Raw genomic sequence first — 24,457 nt, 5'->3', positions numbered from 1 at the left:
AAAAAACCTCATTAGTTAAACATGATTGCCTGTAACAAATCCATGCTGTCTTTCCTTAATTAATCCACATTTTGTCCATGTGACTGTTAATTTTGTCCCAGATTATTGTTTCCAAAAGCTTTCCCACCACTGAAGTTAATTTGGCTGCCCAGTAGTTGCTAGGCTTCTATTTTTTTTGAACAAGTGTGTAACATTTGAATTCACCAATCCCTTAGCACCACCCCTGTACCTATGGAGCTTTGAAAGATTATTGCCCGTGCTTTTGCAATCTTCATCTTTACTTCCCTCACTGTCCTTGGATGCATCTCGTCCACTTCTAGTAACATATGAACTCAAGTACATTCAGCCTAATAATTCCTCTATCAATTTTTAGCCCAGTGTCTCAGTTACTATGACTTTGGAAGCATCTTCTCCCTTGGTAAAGACAGATGCGCTCATTTAGTACCTCAGCCATATCCTCTGCCTAAATCCCCTTTTTGGACCCTAATTAGTCTCATCCCTCCTTTCACTAACCTTTTACCATCTATATGCCTGTGGAAGACTTTTGGATTCCCTCTTATTTTAGCTGCCAGTCTCATCTCAGTTTTTCACTTCTCATTACGATTTTTTCAACTCCCTTCTGAACTTCATATTCAGCCACTTATTTGTATTATCAACCTGACATCTATCATATGCACTCATTTTCTTCGTCATCTTATTCGCCATCTCTCTTCTCATCCAGGGAATTCTGGCTCTGTCCTATCTTTCCCCTCAGGAGATTTTACTTGAACCATCTCCACTTTAAAGGCAGCCATTAAAGTTTTGCCTGCCAATCTTTGGTTCCAATTTATCTAGTTCTATCTCTCACATTGTGCACCTTGTTTTTCCTTTCTAACATTGCACCCTGATCCTCCCCAATAGAACGACCATATACCCCTGCAAGGGCATTGGTCCCAGCCCAGTTGAGATGCAACCCAGTTTGTCTGTACAGGTCCCACCTCTCCTTCAAAGCCCTCCATCCTAAACCATCTTGTGAGCCAAGCATTAATCTGTTCTATCCTCCTTTCTCTATACTCATTAGCACGTCATTGGCAGTAATCCAGAAATTACCAATTTTGAGGTCTTGTTTGTGAATTCTTCCCAGCTCCCTAGTCTCCTTCCTAACTCCCTAAAATCTAACAGCAGGACCTCTTCCCTCTTTCTACCTGTCTCATTGGAATGGATATGGGCCACAAGCACATACTGTTAACCCACCCCATAAAAAGTTCTGCGGCTGCTCAGTGATATCCTTGACCGTGGCACAGGGAGGCAACATACCATCCTGGATTCACTTTTGCAGCTGCAGAAATACCAGTCTGTTCACCTAGCTATAGAATTCCCTATTACTATTGCTTTCCCATTCTTTCTCATGCTCCCCTGTACAGCTGACCCAACTGTGTTATTTGGAATTGGCTCTGCCTGCAGAAGAACCATTACTCTCACAATATTTAGAACTGAAAACTGCCATTGCAAAGGAGCAAATATAATGCTCACTGACTTAGCCAAATCTGAGCACGTCACAGGAATTCATGCTCAAACCATAGTGCTCTAATTGTGCCATATCTGACTATTGCGTCAGTTTTTGTCTGAAAATCCAAAGACCAAAGCGGGGAAAGTCTTTACCTTCCTGTCTTATTGCAAGATTGAAACACAGGAATCATGTAATGGAAAAGGTAAATCTACAACAATACCTATTTAAATTATACAGCAGAACAAGGAGGCAAAGATCCAAACTGGCATAAGACAAATTTAACACAAGACAGAGAAATGGAATGGGCTTCTTGGTTCTACATTTAAGGTTTATGGCATTTCATGCCAAGAACTTAACTGGATTGATTCGTTCACAGATCCAATATTATACTAAGTGTGCAGGCTAAACTTGCTTATACTTTCTATCCCCGATTACTATTAATAAAACCAACAAGTTGACTTATCCTTGGTATCTGAAATTATACAATCTGGACTTTGTTTGATTGATCTAACGACTTGTAATGAGTTTTGTCCTCAAACTGCAAAGGCCATCTAATGGACTGTAAGTCAGTTCTGTGAACCAAAGCATTAATAAGTTCACAACACAAGATAAGCAACACAAGTCAATCTTTATTGAAAACTTAAGTATTAATACATAACAATTCTTGTTACAATAAACATGCCTTGAAGTTTCTTTTTAAATCTGAGCTCATCTACTTGTCAGATTGCTTTTAAAAAAATAACAATGTATGAATTTACACATAATTGAATTGGCTCAGAAAGGAATTGTCAGAATTTCAGGTTTATGTTATCCAATGTAAAACGGTGCTTTATAACTGATTTCCGGAAGACAACACTGACCGAGACTAAATAAGTACCAAAATAATATTTTTTATTAAGCATAGTGTTCAAAAGTCAAATTTTTTAAAAAGTGTGCCTCTAACAAAAATGTACTTAACTCTCACTGGGGTGATTCTGCTGTGCCTATGTGTTGCATATGCTCATTTTATTTTGAACAGAAAAGCTGTCATACAGAACTACACTGCACACCAACAAACACAATCTACTCATCCTGTAAGATTCTGCAATTCAAAATCCCAATTTTTTTTTTATTAAACAGGGAAATAGTACAGATTATATCCACCTAGACTACTGCTGAGCAGTTGACCGAGTACACTGACTCACACTGGGGTCTGATGAGAATGCAAGCTGGGGGAGAGGGTGGGGGTTGTTGAGAATTCTGAGAACAGATGGGTAGCTCCTTTATGTTTTGGTGTTTTAATGATCCTTCAATTCAAATTAGGTTTTGTTGTTTGCTTCCCAATAAACATTCATAATGTAAAAGGAGGGGGGAGAAGCAGAACCTCTACGTCCCTGCAAAAAGAATTAGAAAAATAGCATTTTGTTGCTTGGCAGGGATCTAACATTTGCAAGGTTAGTCAACCCAGTTATTAACTGCTTTAAAAGAACATGCAAACATGCACATTGATCCATACTGATTGCTATGTTTATTGTACAGCTCTTTTCCTTTGCCCCAACCCAATATTCAAAACAGATATTGTCACTACAAATTACTTTAGTTGAACATTGAATTGCACTGAAGGAACACATGGAGTGTGAAAATTGTTGAGGTGTTAGGTTTAATAGAAAATACACTTCAATTACAAGCAGTATTTATGGACCGTGGTGAAATGCACACTCTTTAGCTCAATACAAATTGGTCATTCTCAATCAGTCCCTGAGCATATGGCATATGTTGCCCCCTAAGCAGCTTGGAAATATTCTAAAGCAACTGTCAAAATTGCATGAGGTTACAGATTTTTCAGTACGTTTTTATCCCTAATGTAACTCTACAAATCAGTTAATTACCTTCTCCAAATTGAGCTTTTGGAAGAGAGATCAAATAGAATTAGTATGCCAAGCTTGCATGTTCCTTCAAAAATGCAACACCAGCCCAGACTGCATGTCTCCCATTGCAAAGTGCAGAAAGTTGGATGGCCAGTTGTGAATCTCAAACTTGGGCACCCACAAGTTTCTGGATGTGAAGAGACGAAATTTTGGATTCTCTTCCACCCATTTTAAGAAACAAAACTGTAGTCATCTCAAGTAACTACTTGAAATGCAAAAAGTAACCAGTATGAACACTAAGTGGCTAAAGCACCAAATGAGTGATTTGCAAATGAATGATTCATCATAATTTGTGCAACAAAGCATAATTTGGTCTACCAAGTCTTTTTTAAAAAATACAAAAAGCAACTAAATTTCAAACTCAACATAAATTGCTGTATTTCAAATGAGTGCATGTACAGCAGTGTAACATGAAGAAACTCCCAGATTTAAACAGTGCTTTATATTAAACATTGTCCATGGCAGGTTTCCATGGTTGATTTTTCTTATTCTCAGTACCCATTATTTTCTCCTTAAAACATTCATTAAAAGAAAAGGAATTGTGCAAGCTGGCTACGAATGCTGTCTCAGCAGCTTTGCACTGATGATTTAGCCTTCACTGCTTGATCACCCACTAACTTCCGTAATGCTACAGTACAGAAGTACAACTGATTCCAAGTGACGTGAGTAAGGGCTGCATATTTGAAAAACCACTGATCAATAAAATTTCCATGCTGCACTCAGTTACACAGTCCACACTGATGCCAGTATTGAAAATATTTCAGTGTACATCACAGCATAGCAGGCGAGCTGAAGCAGGGAGAAGAATGTAAAAAGATCAAGTTTACAAAAGGAAATTGAACAAATAGCATTAGTCCAGTGTACAGTGTTGATTATAGGTTACTCACTTTAGGTTCAATTTTCATTTAATACCAAGCCCTGATTTGCAACTTGTAAATCTTTAAAGGAGCTATCAACAAATACACTTGTTCTTTAAAATTTCTCTCTTATAGTCATGTTTATAACTTGTGTTAAAATTGCAACCTGTGTCTTTTTTGGGAATCTTTTAGAATGTCAATGTAGTCTGTCAAAGTGTATGTTTGAAGATTGAAAACCCATATTACAGTACTCCTAAGCATTTGAAATTTTCCAAGCTCTGTAAATGCCAGGTCAGAAAACAACCCCCTCCAGATGTAACATTGGACACAATTTTACTTTGAAAATGAGTGAAGAATTCACAACCTAACTCACTTCAAACTGAAGAGGAATCAGAAGATTATGAACACACTTTCAATTTTAAAACTCCTTCCTTGTTCATGCTATTTTAATGCAGGGTTTGCAAAAGACATCCTCAGAAGTGCCAGTCGAAGCACACACTGCTGTTCTGAAATGGAACTACTCTATGGGCCTGCAGGACACCACTATGTGAAACCTTTTGCAAAGCTACTACATTGGACACACAAATTGCAATTAGTGCAACCTGATATAAGGAGTTTATGTTCAGTAAACAACCCAGTAAATTTCAGACTGCTCCATTTTTTAAAGTTAAATGTCTTGACCATTACTATTCCCAGCAATAATGCTGCTGGCTATCCAAAAATGGGTTAATAATTGGTCGTGGGAGTATTTTAAAATGAAGTTAACATACTTGCTAAATCCATTATAAAAGTTCAATATAGAAAAATGGAATAGGAAATATACGAATTCTAAAAGTTGTGTGCTTGTTCCCCTTGAATATTTCTTTGCTAGCTACTATCAAAAACAATTCTAATTCATTAGACTGACTAGTTCCTCTACATTAAATTAAGCTGTTCAATGGTTTCCACAACTATTTTCCTCAATTTGTGCTAATTCAGATAAAATTTGACAAGAGTCTAGAAAAAAAAGTAACTCGAGAATTTGGACCCTCTTGCATCATGTATGGTGCCAGCAGCAATCCAAAATACTCCTTGTATTACTCATATCACAAACACGGCCAGGAAGACAACTGAATGCTCTCAACTGCACTGCTAGACAATCCTAATCCACAGACACAATCAGATTTCACCACAGATCAGGGGTCGTTTCTGCAATGAACTTTCACGGTAATTGAAGGCTGTGATTATTACCAATTTCTAAACTGGACTCGAACTTGAGATGGGCAGTGCCTTACTCCCTTTTATCAACTTGTTTCCTATTGTTGCAAAAGAATAAGCATCCTATACATTAAAATTTTTGTGCAGTATTTAGGGGCTATGAAACATAAAAGAAAAACTAAAGAGATTCCTAACCAAAATAACCTGGTCATTATAAACAAATACCAGCCAATTTGCCCACTTGACTTTTTCAATCTACATTATTGACTTCTTTTTACAGCAAAGAACGCAAAAAAAATGCAAGTGGAACATGGGATTTTTACATTGGATACCATAACTCAAGCTTCTCAAGTTGTTTTCCCTGCAATTCCTCATCCAATATAGCGAGGTCAGATCTTAGCCAAGCCACCTGGGTAAGGCAATAAGCCCAAATAGGAAAAGCTGAAGGATAAGTCAACCTACACTATTTGCTTGTATCTCCTAACAGCAAGCTCAAGAATGGCATTACCCAGGGTCTGGGAACTAAGAACAGCTATTTCTCAGTAAAATGCATGTAGAGATTGGGGAGAAAGCTCCGAACATATGCTGAATAAAGGGGATCTGCCTCTTCTCCCATTTAAGGAGCAGTCTGTTACACAATTCAAACATGACTGCTGCAGAAACCAAATCCTATAAAAATCCAATTAAAATTATGGGATTATGTAATGGACAGATTCCCTAAACCAATATTAAGAAATTTATCTCCTTTGGTTTCATACTACAGTTTGAATATTCAAAAGCATTAGCATAAATGCCTTCAAAAATGTTATTCAACCTTGCTTGACCAATGAAGTCATCCTATGTGACACACAACCTGGAACAAATCAAATAAGACAATGATGAAAATTGTTTGTTGACTTAAAAATAATGTCACCTATATTACATGTGTCCACTACTGGGAAGCATCCAATCACACATCCAATGCTTAAAAAAATGAGGCCTATTCTGTGAAAAATAGACAAATTTGAAAAAAAATGTTTTATATTTTATTCTACTATCCCAAATGATAATCAGTGATTTGGACTCTACAAAAACCTATGGAAAACTTGAGATATGGAGAAAAATGTAAATATAATGGGTTGCCGAACTAAAAGCCTATAAGCCATCAAATGTCATGATTTTAAGTCAGAGGCATTCATAACATGTTACTGCAATATTAAATCAAAGAATATAAAAATACTTCTATTTTCCCCAACAACTACCTGCTGTTCCAAATTCATTTAAAAAAATGCCTGCACATTTCCTCCATTCATCTCACTTTAATCTCTACTGCTGCCTTTTTCTCTATTACACTGAATCTAATGCAGTTTAAAATGAAAAAAGGACTGTCAAGTCAATGCCTGCAGGCTTCATTTCATGCCTACCTGAACACCACCTCCAGGCGCTGTGCTGTAAATGCATCTGCTACTCAAGAATGTAAATGAATAATCTGGCTAAAGAAATTTAACTGTTCCCGTTAAAAAACATCAAGTCAGACAGATCAGCCAGGAGGTTTTTTTTTCTGCTGAGTTATAGAAATTCACTTGCACAACTCTTTTTTTTTAAACATTACATACAATAAGACTCCGTATTATTGAAATTAAGTTGCAAAATATTTTTTGAACCTCAGTTCCTTTGGATTTTGCATATGGTGCTTTGCATTAGTCACTGCAGGTAGATTTGAGCAAGCATTTTGTAACATGCATTGAACTAGATATGAATCCAAATATGCTTATACTCCCTTTCGTGTAATCTATAAAATTGCAAGACAGTCCACAAAACAGGTTTTGCCATAAGACTTTGAGTACTGCTGAGTTCCAAGATGCAAGATATGCAGCCATGATAATCTTTCGAGATTTTTTTTTGGTAGTGTTTGGCAAGTGTTGAGAGCATTGATGTACTGGAAGGAAGGATCCTGGTTGGAGGCATGTGGGAATCAGCACCAAGTGTTAAGACTTGTTTGATTGCATATCTCCCACCTTTCAACCTGTGAAAAGAGAGTTTTAAATACTTAGTTCTTAATTTTCTTCCAGTGTCCAAGTCAAAGTTGATCCACAACCACTGTACATAGGGGCCACCTTTTGAAAAGTATTATGAAGTTACATTACTTGTTATATGTTAAGTACTTATTGAAAAATTTTCAGAGCTTGATTTATTTGAAATACAGTAGTTAATCCCTAGTATGGGTGACTCTCATCTAAATATTCTACGCAACACCATTTGAGAAAACACGAATTTATCTATCCACATTAATCACACACATGTTGCAATACTAAAAACATCAGGGTATATTAATAAACTGAAATGTGAACTTCTCACTAGAGAGTTTCTCACAAGCCAGCTCACAAGGCCAAACTTTAGGGATTAAATAGTTAACTAAGCCACTCAGTAAACATTACAAATATCTTAAGTATAGAAAATGTCAACCAGTGAAGTTACATTTTAGTCAGAAGGCTGTGTCAGCAAATACAAGGTAGAGTTACCAACAATAGCAAAATATATTTGTTGGATATACAAATCTTTGTCTGTTAGCAAATAATTTTTTCTATACCGATTGATCGCTGCCATCCAAAAATAAGGCTCTTAAAACTGGCGTATATTCAAATAGTTTAATTGAGCAACAAGCCATATAGATCAGCAAAATTCAGGTTAGATTCCCAGGCTATGTTGAATTGGCTATCACAGTGGGCGGTAAATTAGAATTGCGTAATCTTAGATACACTTGAGGTTTTCCTTTGCATATTTGAAAATATCAAATTGAAGAAGGGCAGTGCTTAAGAAAGGTTCAGAAAGTGCAAGGTAATTAATAATCTCTAACTTTGCTGAACAGGAGAATTGTTCTGAAGCTTGAATTTAACTCAGCTAATGCCTCTAAACAATGAAGCTCATGTCTCGGGGAGGAGAATATCCTGTGTGTGAACCGTGTTAAAATTGTACATGTGCCTATTTCCCGTCTCACCAACCCTTCCTTTGTGTTGCCACATACTTCCCACGCTTTGGTATCAAATTTTTCCACTAAAATTTCGATGTCCACAATTATAACAATAAGTGCCAATGTAAATTTGTCTTGCTGTAGTTGCACCCTTACACCAGCAGTAGTGCTGTTTCAGTTTTGTACCTTCCAGGTTTTCAAATTATGCCCTAGAGAAACTCCAATGCTCTGTTGCCAAGAATATCAAAATCTACTGTTTAATTAAAGAATGTAAATTCAAGTATTATAAAAATAGAAACAGAAGCATAGAATTTGCCTGAGTGGTGAATTTAGCCCTGCACGCTGCTACATTGTTGAGCACCCTGATTCTTTAGCAGCAAATCTGTGGCAGAATTTGCCTCAGAAATCATCAGGATATGCCACAGTGAGGGTAGTGATGATTTGCAAGTGCCAAATTGAGACTGTTCACCATCATCTACGATTTTGACGATGTGAGCAATAGTGCAGTACTCGCCCAATTTTTATTCTGGTTTATAAAAGCACGTGTTTGACTGGCAGGCCCCAATATATGAAGTTGCTACAAAGCTGATAGGTTATTTATGTTGTTTTCTAAAGCTGGGTAAATGCAATTTCTGGGTGTAATACGGGGAGCACTAATAGCTGCAGGTACCCAAGGTAACTTAAGGCTTCTAAACTGTAATCATTTCCAGATGTTAATGGGTACATTAATTTCAGGGGAAATATATTAAAAACTTAATGCAGCCTCTGAATGCAGCTAATTTCTGATATCGCTGCCCTTAACTTCAGAGCAGCTGTATGTTCTCTGTCATCTTAATTTGAATAGTTTAATATTCTAAATTAGCGAAGGATAATGTTAAGGAACTAGAGATCAGTGAATGGACACAAATGTTAGAGATATTAAAAATTAAATGTCACTTCACTGAACACATTCAGTCAGCATTTTCAAAAGTCAATTCTTTTCTGCTAGCTAAATAAATCAGCAAAGCTTGATAAAAAGCCAAATATATTCAGGGGGAAGCAATTTTGGAACAATAAAATACACATCTGCTAGGTGAACAGCAACATTCTGGTTCAATTCAAGTGGCAGCCATGACCAAAAGTGTATTAATCCAGCAAACTGGGCATCACTACTGATTTTATTGGGGGTGGAGTTAAGGAAATTCTATTCACACTTTGACAAGGTTCACACAGGAGGGCCACCCAAGAAATATTGGTGTAGCTGGTACAAGTCACAGCCTGAATCATTCATGCCCCATGTCCTGGAAAATCCACATTATAGTTATGCTGTAAGCCATACATGTACCATTACTATTGCATGAGCTTTCAACTATTTCCAGTTCTCAGAATGTAGGACTTAAAAATGGAGGACTGAATGTTATCAGTGTGTCCTTTCCACTCATCCCCTGCCCTCTAACCCCATTTTACTTGATGTCTATACTTGGTTGAAATTCCCTGTGTGCAACGGCACTGGTAATCAACTAGTGTACATGGAAAACGGAGCCACAGGTGGGAAGTGCTCATTCTCATTTTAATAGAGTGAGCTTAGAGTCTACCAAAAAGAGACAGACCAACAACAGAACTGAATCTCTTGTCAATTCAATGTCCAGACACAACAGTGAAGGCAGAATTGCAAAATTCCAAGAATTATCTATTTCTGGCTGAATGAGTTGCTCTTGAAGTTGAATTTCAAATGAACTTTAAGCCCAAATCTGATTTGACATCTAGTATAACCATAAGCATTCGATTTCTTAATCAGCTGTTATTGCTCAAGTTCAAAAAGAAATGAAAGAAGGCAGACTTGCATTTCCAGTGACTGGTTGATCACCACTGCGAGGGTACATAGTTGTAGGTAGGCGTTCCTGGAGTCCTGTAAGCAGGCAAGGAAACGGGATGAGGAGCTACTGGAGTTGGGGAATGAGTCGTCAACAAAGTGCCTGAAAGAAAGTATTTTAAATGAAGTTTAGCCTCAATGCCAGATTCAGTTCAAGCACCAAAAGTGCTCAAGCAGTGCGTTACAAAAAAATCTTAACCTTCAGAAAGCTGACATGATGGATAAATTTAAGAAAATACAACTGTAAAACAAAATGAATACTCATTTCTACACATTTTACCTCCCTCCACAAACAAACTTTTAACATAGGTTTCGTACTGACATATCCTTGAGCGTGGAAGAGAAATAAGTCTTACATTTAAATCAATCCTGCTTTTCAAAGTGATCAAGAACTGAAGCCCAAGGATTAAGAAAATTAAATGATTTGATGGAAACCAATTGCGTTTATCACTCAAAAATTATATGGCTAGTTTTTTAAAGTAAGCAATTGTCTTAACTATCTTTGGCCACAATTTTTCAGAGTCAGGAAATCAGGCTGGTTCAGCTTCCAGAAACAAGCTGGCACATGCAAGCAAAATCTGACATACCAGATTATAAACACTCCTATCAGGAGCCAGAAGCCTAACTCAAGCAGTTCATACATATTCATATGGCAAATTCCAACTACAACAGCGGATCAGCAACTCACATGATATAAAGTGTTTAACATGGTAAAACGTCCCAAGGTGCTTTACAAGAGGGTTACAAATAAAATTTGATACTGAACCACTAAGGGAGATATTCGGACAGATGGTCAAAAGCTTCGTCAAAGATGTAGATTTTAAGATAAAAACAGAGATAAAAACAAAAAACTGCGGATGCTGGAAATCCAAAACAAAAACAGAATTACCTGGAAAAACTCAGCAGGTCTGGCAGCATCGGCGGAGAAGAAAAGAGTTGACGTTTCGAGTCCTCATGACCCTTCGACAGACTTTGTTCTGTCGAAGGGTCATGAGGACTCGAAACGTCAACTCTTTTCTTCTCCGCCGATGCTGCCAGACCTGCTGAGTTTTTCCAGGTAATTCTGTTGTTTTGGATTTCCAGCATCCGCAGTTTTTTTGTTTTTAATAACCATGGTGTAAACAGTCTGGCTTATGCTGACACTCACCTGCAGACATTGCCATAGTGGTCCCAGCTACCATTCCCATGGCAACACCATTTGCTCTGGGTGATGGAATTGGTTGTGGGTACATGGCAGCAGGCATTCCATTCGGCTGAACAACTGTGGTATGATGAATTACATGAGGCGGTGCTGCATATAGTGGCTGTGTGTAGTAAGTGCCTTGCTGTTATGAGGAGGAGAAAAAGTAAACAAATTAGCACAACGGGTGGAATTCATGATACATTAAAAACTTCAAACTGCATCCCAAACTACACAATTATCTTTCAAATATCTTGCCACAAAAAAACCAGAAATGTTACATTGCAGACAGTGCAACACAAGCATGCGAAGTTTGTAACTACAACCTGTTTCCCAGTCGCATTCTAAACTATGATACTCTAATGCAGCTACTTCAACCAGAAAAAAAGTCTACAGAGAGTAAATTCTATACTCTGGAGCATAGAGGTGCTTTTGAAGGTAGGAATGTTTGTATTAACAAGTGCCTCTAATCTGTAATTAAACTCCTCATACTCTTGTTCTCATTCGATTTGAACAGCTTAAGAAGAATGGATTGGATGAGAAACCCACTTCTGATCAGCTTCAAAGTCTAGGAACTACATAACGAATTGTATGTGGATAGTTTTTATTTTGCTTCAATGATGCTGCTCTTGTTTATCCCATTTCTTTGCAAACACTTCATATTTCACAAATTCTATGGAATGTTTTGAATTTTAATCTGGAGGTATGTAAACCACACCTTAATATTGGTTCAGTTCCTATCAGCAACAGGAACGAAATGAGAACAGTCATTTCCTAACACGTTTCATTCTCAAATCAGAACAGTAAATTCAGCAGGTGTCATTTAAAATCCTGTTTTATTAATCATAGATTCTAAATTTCACCTGTCATTGTAAAATTGGATTTCAGGATTTAAATGGCTTAATGCTCCTAATGGTTTGAAGATTCGGTATTCTTCTGTGTTTTTCAGATCCAGGGATTATTACAATCCTCTGGTTCAGGAGGGTAACTGCGTTTGGTTACAGTAAGGTGATTTACTATGAACTATTTAACTTGATTTTCTGTTCAACATACTTTTAGGTCCATGAACAGCAGCATGAATTCCTGACCTGGGCAGGTGTCATGGACAGAATGTATTTGCTCTCTTATTATTCGTAAACAGTATGTTTTTTATTGAAAGAGGTGTATCTTTTCTTACTCTTGGAGTGTGTATTCCAATTAAATAATTCAGCAGCAAACTTTTGAGAGTTTTAAATAAAAGCTATTTTAATCTCTCAATGTCACACACCTGGTCTCACGCATGCACACATACGCACAAAGTTTAGATACAGATAGTGCACTTATACAGATTACAGCTGATTTACAACTTCTGGTCTCCCACGTGGCAGGTCCACTGTTTCCTGAAGGGATTCAAGTATTTAAAGGCTGAAGTGAGGGTCTTATAAGCAATGGGTTCATTGCAAGTCCTAAAGCTTCTTGTAGTCAAATATCTAGGAGGTTGGTTCTCAGATGAACTTTGAAATTGCAACAAGCTAATTTGGCTGCCTGATGACTTATACCTAGTTTTAGAGTCTGGTTCTCAGACAGGCTGACCTCTAATGGTTCTTAAAAGGCAAAGGTGGCACAGACTTTCTCTGCGGCTGTTGTCTTGTTGGGGTTCTTCTGCCGTCTGCTCAGTTCTCTTCTGGGTTTTGGGATAATAAAGGATTTCAGTCTCAGAAGTCAGTTTCGGCAACATGGTCAACAACCACTGTTCTCCCAGAATGGCTAAAAGCTAAGTCCATTGATAGACAATAATAGTTAGATGGTGGTCTTCCACACTTAACTGATGCATAACTGGTCTTGTCAGCTTTATTTTTATTAACTACAAACCTGGAGGCAGAGTTAATGGACTCCAAGACTCTGTTTTGCGTAAGATTCAAACAATGGCAGGTTATCCACATAACATTTGTCTTGGTATGTCCATTCAAGGGCAAGGCACCCCACTCATGGTTATTCACTTTGGAACTTTCCAGAAGTTTGATAGTCTATGTTGAATAAGCAAAGGTCAGCTGACCCATTGGCAGCTATCTTATCAACTCATCAGTGCCCATTTTAAACAAATAAAAGGCAGTTCCAAAAGGCTTCTTTATGAGCTCGGTCCATGTATAAAGTTATGAATATTAAATGCCTTTACTAGGTTTGACACAGGAGACATATGCCTTGATGGCAGGCCTATGCCTATACCACTGTAGACGTAGCTAATTGTGCAAGCACACCCAGAATATTTTTGCTAACTCTTGTAGTGCCCCACCACTGTTCCGCATCAGTGAATTTTAAGAATCAGGGCAGAAACACTGCCAATTTCCAAATACAATGGTTACAGCCAACAAAATCAATTATGAACAAAAATAAAAATACCTGGAAAAACTCAGCAGGTCTGACAGCATCTGCAGAGAGGGATATAGTTGACGTTTCGAGTCCATATGACCCTTCATCAGAACCAAGACATATAGAAATGAGATTAAATATAAGCTGGTAGAAGGGGATGGGACAGGAGAGCTTGATAAGGGGCCAGTGATAGGTGGAGGCCAAGAAGAGCCTACCAAATACGTCATAGACAAAAGGACAAAGGGGTGTTGACAGTGGTGATATTATCTAAAGAGCTAATGGGGACATTAAGGGAAGCAAGCTAATGGCAGATGGCCCTAGTGCGCAATGAACCACCCGCACAAGGGCCATCTGCCACTAGCTTGTTTCCCTTAATGTCCCCATTAGCTCTTGCTTTAGATAATATCACCACCGTCAACATCCCTTTGTCCTTTTGTCTATGACATCTTTGGCAGTCTCTTCTTGGCCTCCACCCATCACTGGCCCCCTATCGAGCTCTCCTGTCCCACCCCATATTTCATCTCATTTCTATATGTCTTAGTTCTGATGAAGGGTCATACGGACTCGAATTGTCAAATGCTGTCAGACCTGCTGAGCTTTTCCAGGTATTTTTGTTTTTGTTCTAGATTTCCAGCATCTGTAGTATTTTGCTAATATCAATTATGATCCTGCACAGCAACTTAAATAAGTTAAGCTGCAGACACTGCCTGGTCTTTTTTCCACCCAAGTTAATGCAAAAGGAAAATTCATTAAATGAGTCTTCAACGTAAGTGGATTAAATCTACTCAAGAATTCTACTAACTCAGTACAACCCAAAATAGATTTGAAGAAATGCCCAAAGGCTTAGCTTAAATCATTTGTTGGAACATATGCTGGCTGGCTACTTCTCTATTTAAAAAAACACATTAAGATATTCCTGAATTCCTGATTGTAGAAAATCTCAATAAGTAGATGTACTGGGAATTGAGAGTCTGAAGCTGCTCACATTTCTACATCCCAGCCATGAACCACAAGGATGATGTCAGGCAGCACACAACCAGCCAACTCTCAGTAAGGTGAATACAGTTATTTACGAATTAAATACATTCCTCATCTTCCAATGGTCAAAGCATGTGGTCCGTTCTGGGGTCTACCGTGAAGCATTTTAAAATCAGATACTGGTTAATCAGCTAACTTTGAATAAATTAACGTTTGGTGAGAACTCAAGACCTCGTGTGTAATACAATAACACCATTACAGGTGACCATTTTATCAGTCTTTAGTAATATACCTGCCTTGAGCACAATGATTTATTCCCTTAGACCTTAACAATACAAAGTAGGACAGATTTGAGAGACGAATATTTAAGAAGCATCTCTTGAAAATTTGGGTAATGTGTTGGAACTGAATTTACAAATTAAATGTTCAGGATTTCTGCAACATTTCTAAATTGCATAAACCAAGGGGTGAAAAAAATGCTTAGCTGGAAATCTATACAGTTGAAAACAAAATTATATTTTTAAGCCTGTATGCAGATTTCAAAACTAAGGACAAATCAAGAATATGTGCATTACAGCAACAGATGACCAGCCTGCACAAACCAAGTTGTATTTTGAGAGTGCCACAGCAAAATAATTGGTCCATTCTTTAACAGAGATCTTAATTATGTTATTGAATGGCAAAGCCTAAGTAGTTGATTTTGAATGGCATGTCATTTCTAATAGATTTGTTAAGCAAATGGCTTACTCCTGACCTGTGCATAAGGGTTCTGCTGTGGATAGGCACTTCGAACCGGGTATACAGCTGTCTGGTATGGGTTGGGAGAGGAGGAGTAAGGTGGCACCGCTCCACTGGTTGGAGAACATGAGACTTTATAAGGTGTGCCTGGTGTATAACCTGAAATAAAACAATCCAGTAAGGTTAGAACAATTACCTGCCGGGGCTCACAAGTAACTCTAAGAAGCAAAGCTTGTGGTGGAGATAAAAACATTAAACATTTACAGCACAGAATGCCTCCATTTGATTCATTGTGTCTGTGCCAGTTAATTAATGACTACCAGGCCTAATCCCTTTCCAGCCCCTGGTCCATAGCCCTGTAGGTTACAGCAATTAATGTGCATATCCACATTTTTTTTTTAGCTACAATAAGGATCTCTGGTTCTACTTCCAATTCAGGCAGTGTGTTCCAGATCCCCACCACCTCTGGAAAAAAATTATCAATTCCCCTCTAATCATTCTGCCAATTACTTTAAATTTATGCCCCCTAGTTATCGACCTCTCCTCTAAGGGTAATAGGTCCTTCCTATCCACTCTAGGCCCACCTAATTTTGCATAACTCAACTAAATCTCCCCTCAGCTGCCTCTATTCTAAAGAAAACAACCCCAGCTTATCCAATCTTACAGCTAAAATTCCCCATGTCTGGCAACAGCCTCATAAATCTGCTCTGTGCCCTCTCCAGTACAATCACATCCTTTCTACAATGCCAAGACCGGAATGGTAAGCTGTACTCTCATTGTGGCCTAGCGTTTTATATAGTTCTAGCATAACCAACTTGCTCTAATATTCTATGCCTCAGCCAACAAAGGCAAGTGTGCCTTTGAACCACCTTGTCTATTTGTTTTGCTACCTTCAGCAATCTGTGGACAGGCACTCACTCCAAGGTCCCTCTGTTACTCTACACTTCTCAGTACCCTATTTGTGTTTGTTTCCCCTTCCAAATGCTTTAATTCGCAATTCTCCAGAATAAATTCCATTTGCCACTTTTCTGTCAACCTGACCCATCCATGGATATCTTCCCGCAGTCTACAACTTTTTTCCTCACTATCAACCACATAACAAATTTTCATATCCTCTGAAAACTTCTTAATCATGCTGCCTACATTTAAGTCTAAAATATTGATATAAATCACAAAAGGCAAGGGATCCGGTACTGATCCCCGCAGAACCTTACAAGCAGCAGCCTTCTAGTCATAAAGGCACCCAACCATAACCCACTGCTCCCTCTAACTGAGCCAACTTTGGATCCAACCTTCCATTTGTCCAAGGATCGCTGAGGGACCTGGGACTAGGTAGAAATCCTTGCTAAAATCTAGGCATCCATACATTAAACACAATACTCTCACCAACCTCTCTTGGTGCCTCAAAAAATTCAATCAAGTTAGGAAAACACGACCTTCCCTTGACAAATCTACGACTGTCTTTGAGTAATTCTTGTCTTTCTAAATGATGATTTATGGTGTTACTCAGAAATTTTTTCCAAGAATTTGCCCACCACCAAAGCTAGGCTGACTGACTGACCTGATCCATCCCTTCCTCTCTTTTTCAAACAGTGGCACAAGGTTAACAGTCCTCCAGCATCATGTAGCCTGAGAGGATTGGAAAATGATGCTCAGAGGTGCTACCATTTCCTCTCTTGCTTCTTTTAGAAGCTTGGGATATAATTCAGCCAGGCCAGTGATATACCTACTTCGAAAGGTAACACCTTAATATGTCTTATCTCACTATGTTAATTTCATCCGATATTTCACACTCAACCACAATGTCTGCATCGTTCCCTCTTTTGTAAAGACATGAAGATATACAGCGATTCTCCAATTTCCCCCCTTCCAAAGCAAATAACACACTGCTTTAGATCATAAGTCTGCAAACTATTATGCGGCCACATGTAGTTGCCTTGTACACAAACAAGTAGGCAACTCTCATTTCATCTATCCAAATGAACATTGGGATGAAGAAACACCTAATATCTCTAACAAATCTTACATTTTAACTTCCTAAAACCACAATGTTTTACCCTCAACACTTATTTCAATATCTCCCTGATCTCAAGTATCTGTATTCCCTAATTCTTGTTTACTGCTCAGTACCTCCATATTTCAGTATATATACCAATTTAAGAGGGTTAAACAAATCCAAATTATTGGAATTATAGAAACGTTCAGCTTGGAAATTCAGAACACATACCCATTCACAAAACTGTTTGTTTCTCCTTTCGGAGTACACAGCTCTAATGTATGTGGGGTTCATATAAACTTCACCAAGGGGTACTGTAGGTTAGTCCTTTTAATAGCAGAACCAACAACTGAATTAGGGTGAAATTCCTTTAACTGCTGCAAATTTCTTCAGCAAGCTGACTGGGAGTGCTCTCAACCCAGTTTCTACTCAGCAATGGTTGCAGTTACCCAATGATCCAAGGATGTAAGAAATGAAAAACTCTGAAGTGTGTTCATGTGGCTCATTGGTTGCTCTCTGGTCTGAATCAGTAGGTTGTGGGTTCAAACCCCAACTTCAGAACATAATCAAGACTTAAATTACAGCAAAGTAGGAAGGAAGCGGCACATTTATTTGAAGAGGTGCAGAGAGTTCTCCCAGTGCTCTTGCTAACATTACTGGCCCAACCATTACTGTCAAAAATAAAATTTACTGGCCATTATCACACATTACTGCTATTTGTGGGTTATGACTATATAAAATTGCTGCTGCTTCTGCCCAGAGCTGCTAGTGCACTTCACCATAATTCTTGTTTTGGATGAAAACTTTTAATTTCACTCATGAGGTAGAGGCCTCCTACATTTGGGGCTAAGCTACATGTCAAAGCAGAACAAACTGAGCTGACATTCCTCAACTAAATTGGTACATAAATTCACAAACAATGCTGCCTTTAATGATTTGGAAACATGTGACCATTTACTCATTGCTTTTAATCTTTAAAGATTGAACCTACATATTCGCAGAATGCTTCAAATTACTCAGCTCCAGTCTGTACTAAGAAATAGTTATCTGTTTTGTAAGTCAGTTAATGTTGCAATGTTATACAGGTATTTTTGCTGCACGTGACCACTTTTGCATAATGTAATCATTAACAAGTGTGATACCTGTCTGGAAGGCTGGGTTTGTACCAGCATACATTGTAGGAGAAAAGGCAGGAGCAGCTGCCGCATAACCCACTGGAAAACCTGCTTTGTTTAAAAAGAGATCAAATTTGAAATTAGCCAAAAGAATCAGACTGATTATCAAAGAGCCAATAGCTATGCGTACGCACAAACTCATTACACAGAAACTGATTTCCCACAGACCCAAAATTTAAATACTGTTCAATATAAAACTAGACTATGCCACTTACTATATTCGAACAATTTCAGAATCACTGCCGACTGAGGAGGAACAATGATTTAAAAATGAATATCAGTTCCCCTTAATAAACATTTCAATGATCGTCACCTAACATCCTTGTTTTCAAGCATATTTCCTCCAACTCCAAGTGCTGATGACAGGGTGGACTAGAATGAGATGAGGTTGGAGGAAATAGCTGAAGTTGACAGTGTCAAGGTCACTTGAATATGAGCCATGAACATGACTATGGAAAGATTAAAGTCACAGCGATGAAACTTCACTCTGTAATAGCCTGTTTCAAATCCAGCCCCAGAAACAACAGTAACAACAGTACTTTATCCAGTCTTTCAACAGGACACATGAATGTGATGCTCCTGCAGTCAGGCTGCTTAATTGGTCCAATGTATTTCCTAAAAGAAAGTCATGGGCACTCAATACATCATCTAATCTTTTCCATTAGTCGCCCTCACTTCCCAACAATAATTAGCTATATTTCTTCCTAACCAGTCATATTTGAAACATTAATTCATCAATTTACCTGGGTATCCAATTCCTTTTGGATTTGCATATGGTACCCCCGAGGCAGCTGAACTGTATACTGGGTTCATGGTGTTTCTCAGGAGCTGTGCAACAAAAAATACATATTCAGCACTTTTCTGTTCCTATTGTAAAAATGCAAACAATGGAGTATCCATTTTTTCAAACAACAAAACTTCTGGTCAAAACTAAACCAAAATAGAAAAAAATATATTTCTTGTTCCTGTGATACTGTTTCCTGTAAGTTGTTCCTCTATGTGCAAAGCACAAGGCAAAGTGAAACAATTTCAGATGAGCAACAGTTGCAAAACAAAATGGTTTGTCCTTTAAAAATATAAGTTTTAGAATAAGTAAATCTCACTATTAGTAGGAGCTGGCATAATGATGGGGCTATGGCTAACCCATTTCTCACCATCTATAGCAAACAATGACTGGCTCATTCAAACACAAAAATAACTTTTTTTTAAAAACGGCACAAAATAACTTTCAAGTAACAAAAAAAGGAAGATGGAGGGTTACTTTTAATTTAATCATAAAGCCTGACTTACAAAGCAGTTTCAAATTATGTTGCGAAACTAGGGGTCCTCAAACCCGATGGGATATATGAGATGCTCAAATATTTTTGTTGCTTGACCAGGATGTTACTTTAGTTGCTGTATGCCAAGATGTTACTTTCTGCAATGTATTCTTTTGGGTACCTGACAATTTTCAAAGATTGGGACACATAGCTTTTGTGCCTCCGAGTCTGAAAGCCCACTCCAGGACTTCAATTTAAGGGGAGGTGGTGGCATAGTGGTATTGTCTCTAGACTGGTAATCCAGAGACCCAGGATAATGCTCTGGGAACTTGGGTTCGAATACCACCACAGCAGATGGTGAAATTTGAATTCAATAAAAATCTGGAATTAAAAGTCTGACGATGACCAATTGTCATAAAAACCCATCTAGTTCACTAATGTCCTTTAGGGGAGGAAATCTGCTGGCCTACACGGACTCCAGACCCAAAGCAATGTGGTTGACTCTCAAATGCCCTCTGAACAAGGGCAATTAGGGATGGGCAATAAATGCTGGCCCAGCCAGACACTGACATCCAATGAATAATAATAAAAACCCAGCCACTGGTGCAGGCAAGCCAGCATATATCAATGTTGGCTGGATAAATGGGGAGGGTCAGCGGCAGGAAAGACAGAGGACATCCATTAAATCCGAAAATGATGATTGATATGAAGGTGATAAACCAGCATTGTGGCGACCCTACGTAACATGGGAAAAGCTGTAAGAGAAAGGAACCCAGGAGAACACTAACAAGTGGACCCCCTTTTCCAGTAAGGTTTGAAAATCCATATGATGCTGCAATATAAAGAACCAGCAAGTGACAACAGACAAGTCAGCAACTTCACTATATTTTGGTTCAGATAACTGCGAGGGTTAAACTTCTATACAAAAAGTGTTTTGACAAAAGACTGATTTCTTAAAGCATGTGTCTACATGTGTGTATATATGTATTTATATATGCATATATACATAATGTGTGAATATATGTATGACAAAACAAACTCTGCCAATTGTTAAATAGCTACCACATACAATCAGACTCAGGTTTTTGCCATGTCAAGTTCAAGTAAAATTGAAGTAGAATTTCAGTGTAGTGAGCAATTATAGATTGAGGGTCAACTCTGCAACTAATTTCCAAATCCTTATGAATTACTGCAGGATCAGTAAATTTAAAAATCTAAAAGTGCATTTAAGTGCACTATTCTCAAGGTAGGCAGAATGTTCAGCTAAGTATTATAAAGCCCAACTCCAGATTTAATGAACTAGGATTTGCTCTGTTGAGGATGCACTAAAAATGTCACTTCTTTCTTTTACACAGAAGGTGGATAATGGCAACAGGACTGTAATAGCACTTGGCAAAAACATGTTTTTGACATTTTTGTTAAGTTTGGACTGAGTGCATCAAATCAAAAACTACAGTACCAACAACAGGCTTGGAGGAGGAGGAGGCATTAAAAATGAAGCACACTGCTTGCCAAATTTTCTTGAGATAACCTTGACCTGCAATGAAATTATTTTCCCATTATAAACAACTAAATTTTATGACACTTTCTTCCCCAAGATAGCAAAAGTCTGCTGCAGTACAACTTGAAATCTTTATTCTGTGTAGCTCCCTGTTAATTTTAAAATTAAAACTTCAAATTAATACCAGCTAATCACATGCAGTTTGGAGCAAATATGATTTAAGTATTCATTTTCTCTCTTTTTTTTAAAAAGGGGAGTGGCTGGGGAGGGGAGTCAAGGAATTAGGGTAGAATAGTCAGTCACTGGGTGCAAACTTCGTACTGAGGGACATCAGCTTAGCTGTGCAATCTCCTCCTGGAATTGAGAGATCTCCAGATGCCTTCTAACATTTGTCTCAGGAACCATTTTTCAAGTTAGTACACCTTTAGCAGAACCTGAGCTGATTGTCATTTGACAAATGCATTCCTCCCAGCATTACTGGATTATCAGGAACACTGACCCTGACTGAGTCTTCCCTTGCTAGCCCAGAGTTAGGGGTCACTTAAAGTCCTTGCACTATTGTGACCAAGAAAAAATGTTCTGCAAAAAAAATGGATAGCAACTAAGTCCTTCCTGGTCTATACGTTTTTGTAATGCACCACACAATAATGCACTTACATAGTAACGCATTGAAAATGCATCACCATCTGTGAACAGGATTGCCAAAGCAAATCCCAAACTGCCATCATATAGCTGTTTTGGTCAAAACAAGGATAAAGGGTTTGAATTCCAAAAGTGAAGAGAGAGACTGCCCTTGACATCAAGGCAACACTTGACAGAGTGGGACATCAAGGAGCCTTAGTGAAACTGAAAACAATGGAATTGGGGCAAAACTCTCCACTCGTCATGCCTAGTGCAAAGAAAAGTAGTTGTGGTTGGAAGACAGTCATCTGAGACCCAAGACATCATAGGAATTATTCAGGGTAAGGTCCTAGGTCCAATCATCAATGTTTCATCAATGACGTTCTTTCTGTCATAAGGCTAGAAGTGGGAATTGCAAATTGTTGAATTCCACTGGTAATTCCACAGATGCTGCAGTGGAACATGCCTGCATGCAGCCTGGCCTGGACATCCAAGCTTGGGCCACTAAGTGGCAAGTAACGCTTGCATGACGCAAGTGTCAACCAATGACCATTTCCAAGAGAGAGTTTAATCACCTCCCCTTGACATTCAACCATCCCTGAATCCCCCACCATCACTATCCTGGGACTTAGCACTGAACAAAAACTTAACTGAACCAGCCCCATAAGTTATGTGGCTAAAGGAGCAGATCAGAGGCTGGGAATTCTATGGTGAGTAACTCACCTCCAGACTCCCCAAAGCCTGTCCACCATCTCCAAGGAACAAGTCAGGAGTGTGATGGAATATTCCCCACTTGCCTGGATGAGCACAGTTCCAACAACATTCAAGAAGCACAACAGCATCTAGGACGAAGCAGCGTGCTTCAGCAGCACCCCATTCACCACGTTAAGCATTCATTCCCATGAGTGCCAGGGCACAGTGCAGCAGTATCATCGACAAGATACACTTGCAGCAATTCGCCAAGCTTTCTTTGACATCACTCTCCAAACCCGCGATCTCTGCCACCTAGAAGTGCCTGCGGTCCACCACGCTATTATGCGTTGACGTACATGAATAGTAAACCTAGTTTAGAAGTTATTACACTCGCGCTTACTCTGACCCTACTTAACACTTTACTATTTCTTTAATGCTATCTGTCTCTCCCAGTTCTCTGTGCATCTTGTTTGCCCTCCAGGATCTAAAACTGCACATGAAATTCCATGGAAAGCCTCATGAATTATTATTTGTGTCAATATTCACCAAAAGTTAAAATCTAATTCATGATATATATTACAATGATTTGTTTTATGAGTGACATTTATTCCCATTGCTGTACAGTGCGTCACTGAATCATAAATCAAAACTTCCCTCTTGGGCAATCAACTGTCTGATCAGAATGACAGGTTGGGGGAGATTTACTAGCGCCATTTCCAATCACTTTGGAGTAATAAGTCAGGAGCAATCTTAGAGCAATTATTGCAGCACATGATCAAAGAACACTTCATTGACTTAACTGAGTTTACAAGCAGGTCCAAGGTTCATTGCAATTGAATATAGCAATTTAATGTGAGCTACAGTGTACTTGGCAATTTTGAGTGCATTTTAAAAATTAATACGTGTTTTTTATACAGCAGTGAAAGGAATACCAAATTCTAAAACTAGTCCAGCTTATCTAAATAAGTGCATTTTTAATGCACTCGCAATATATTTTTCTACATCGATAATTCTCCCCTCAAAGGGGAAAAAAGCCACGAGTGCTATATTTAATAGCTTCTAGGTCTCTACCAAAATCCCTTTACCCATTGCCGTGGGTTGTCTACAACTGGTTTGATGCCTCAATTTTCAGCCTCCGCCCCCTCACCATTTTGCTCCCTGGGAACCCAACTTGCTTTTGACTGCTACTTCCAATGAATACCTATTAAAACAATCCACAATGCATTAGAAGGACAAGGGCAGCAGATGCATGGGAACACCTGCACCTTCAAGTTCCCCTCCGAGCCACTCACCATCCTGACTTGGAAATATATTGCCGGTCCTTCATTGTAGCTGGGTCAAAATCCTGGAACGCCCTCCCTGTGGGTGTGGGTGTACCTATACCACATGGACTTCAGGGGTTCAAGAAGACAGCTCACTACCATCTTCCCAAGGGCAATTAGGGATGGACAATAAATGCTGGCCTAGCCAGTGAGGCCCACATCCCATGAATTAATAAAAAAATACTTTGAAGTTCATTTTCAGCAAATTACAATTTGATTTTCATATTAATTAAAAAGCTTCAATACATAAATCGAAAATATCTAAGGTAAAACCACTTTTTTTATCTATTTAAAAATATGACCTCGGAGGATAGTGGGATTGGTTTTCAATTGTTCTGCACTTGCTCTACCAGAGCAATTCAACTGATAACTGTCTCTAATGCTATAAACTCC

The 24,457-nt window shown here is 38.5% G+C and overlaps 1 protein-coding gene across 3 annotated transcripts in view; it reads right to left on the bottom strand.

The window, feature by feature from the left end:
* Positions 1–2,098: 2,098 nt before the first annotated feature.
* Positions 2,099–24,457, bottom strand: part of fam168b (family with sequence similarity 168 member B) — a 33,158-nt gene continuing 10,799 nt past the window's right edge. The window contains exons 2-7 of one of the 3 annotated variants that reach the window (XM_041211507.1): positions 19,412–19,496; positions 18,636–18,719; positions 15,514–15,656; positions 11,400–11,577; positions 10,224–10,355; positions 2,099–7,455 (exon numbers count right to left, since the gene is read on the bottom strand). In XM_041211507.1, coding sequence (XP_041067441.1) covers positions 10,243–10,355; positions 11,400–11,577; positions 15,514–15,656; positions 18,636–18,719; positions 19,412–19,481 — 588 coding nt within the window. In that variant the 5' untranslated portion in view covers positions 19,482–19,496 and the 3' untranslated portion in view covers positions 2,099–7,455; positions 10,224–10,242. The remainder of the gene's footprint in view (positions 7,456–10,223; positions 10,356–11,399; positions 11,578–15,513; positions 15,657–18,635; positions 18,720–19,411; positions 19,497–24,457) is intronic. The other 2 variants (XM_041211498.1, XM_041211515.1) reach the window with 2 other exon arrangements.

This window comes from Carcharodon carcharias, chromosome 2 (assembly GCF_017639515.1).
Source record: "Carcharodon carcharias isolate sCarCar2 chromosome 2, sCarCar2.pri, whole genome shotgun sequence".
In the NCBI taxonomy this organism is placed as follows: domain Eukaryota; kingdom Metazoa; phylum Chordata; class Chondrichthyes; order Lamniformes; family Lamnidae; genus Carcharodon; species Carcharodon carcharias.
Note: the sequence above shows the minus strand (reverse complement) of the source record. Positions and strands in the feature narration are given on the sequence as shown.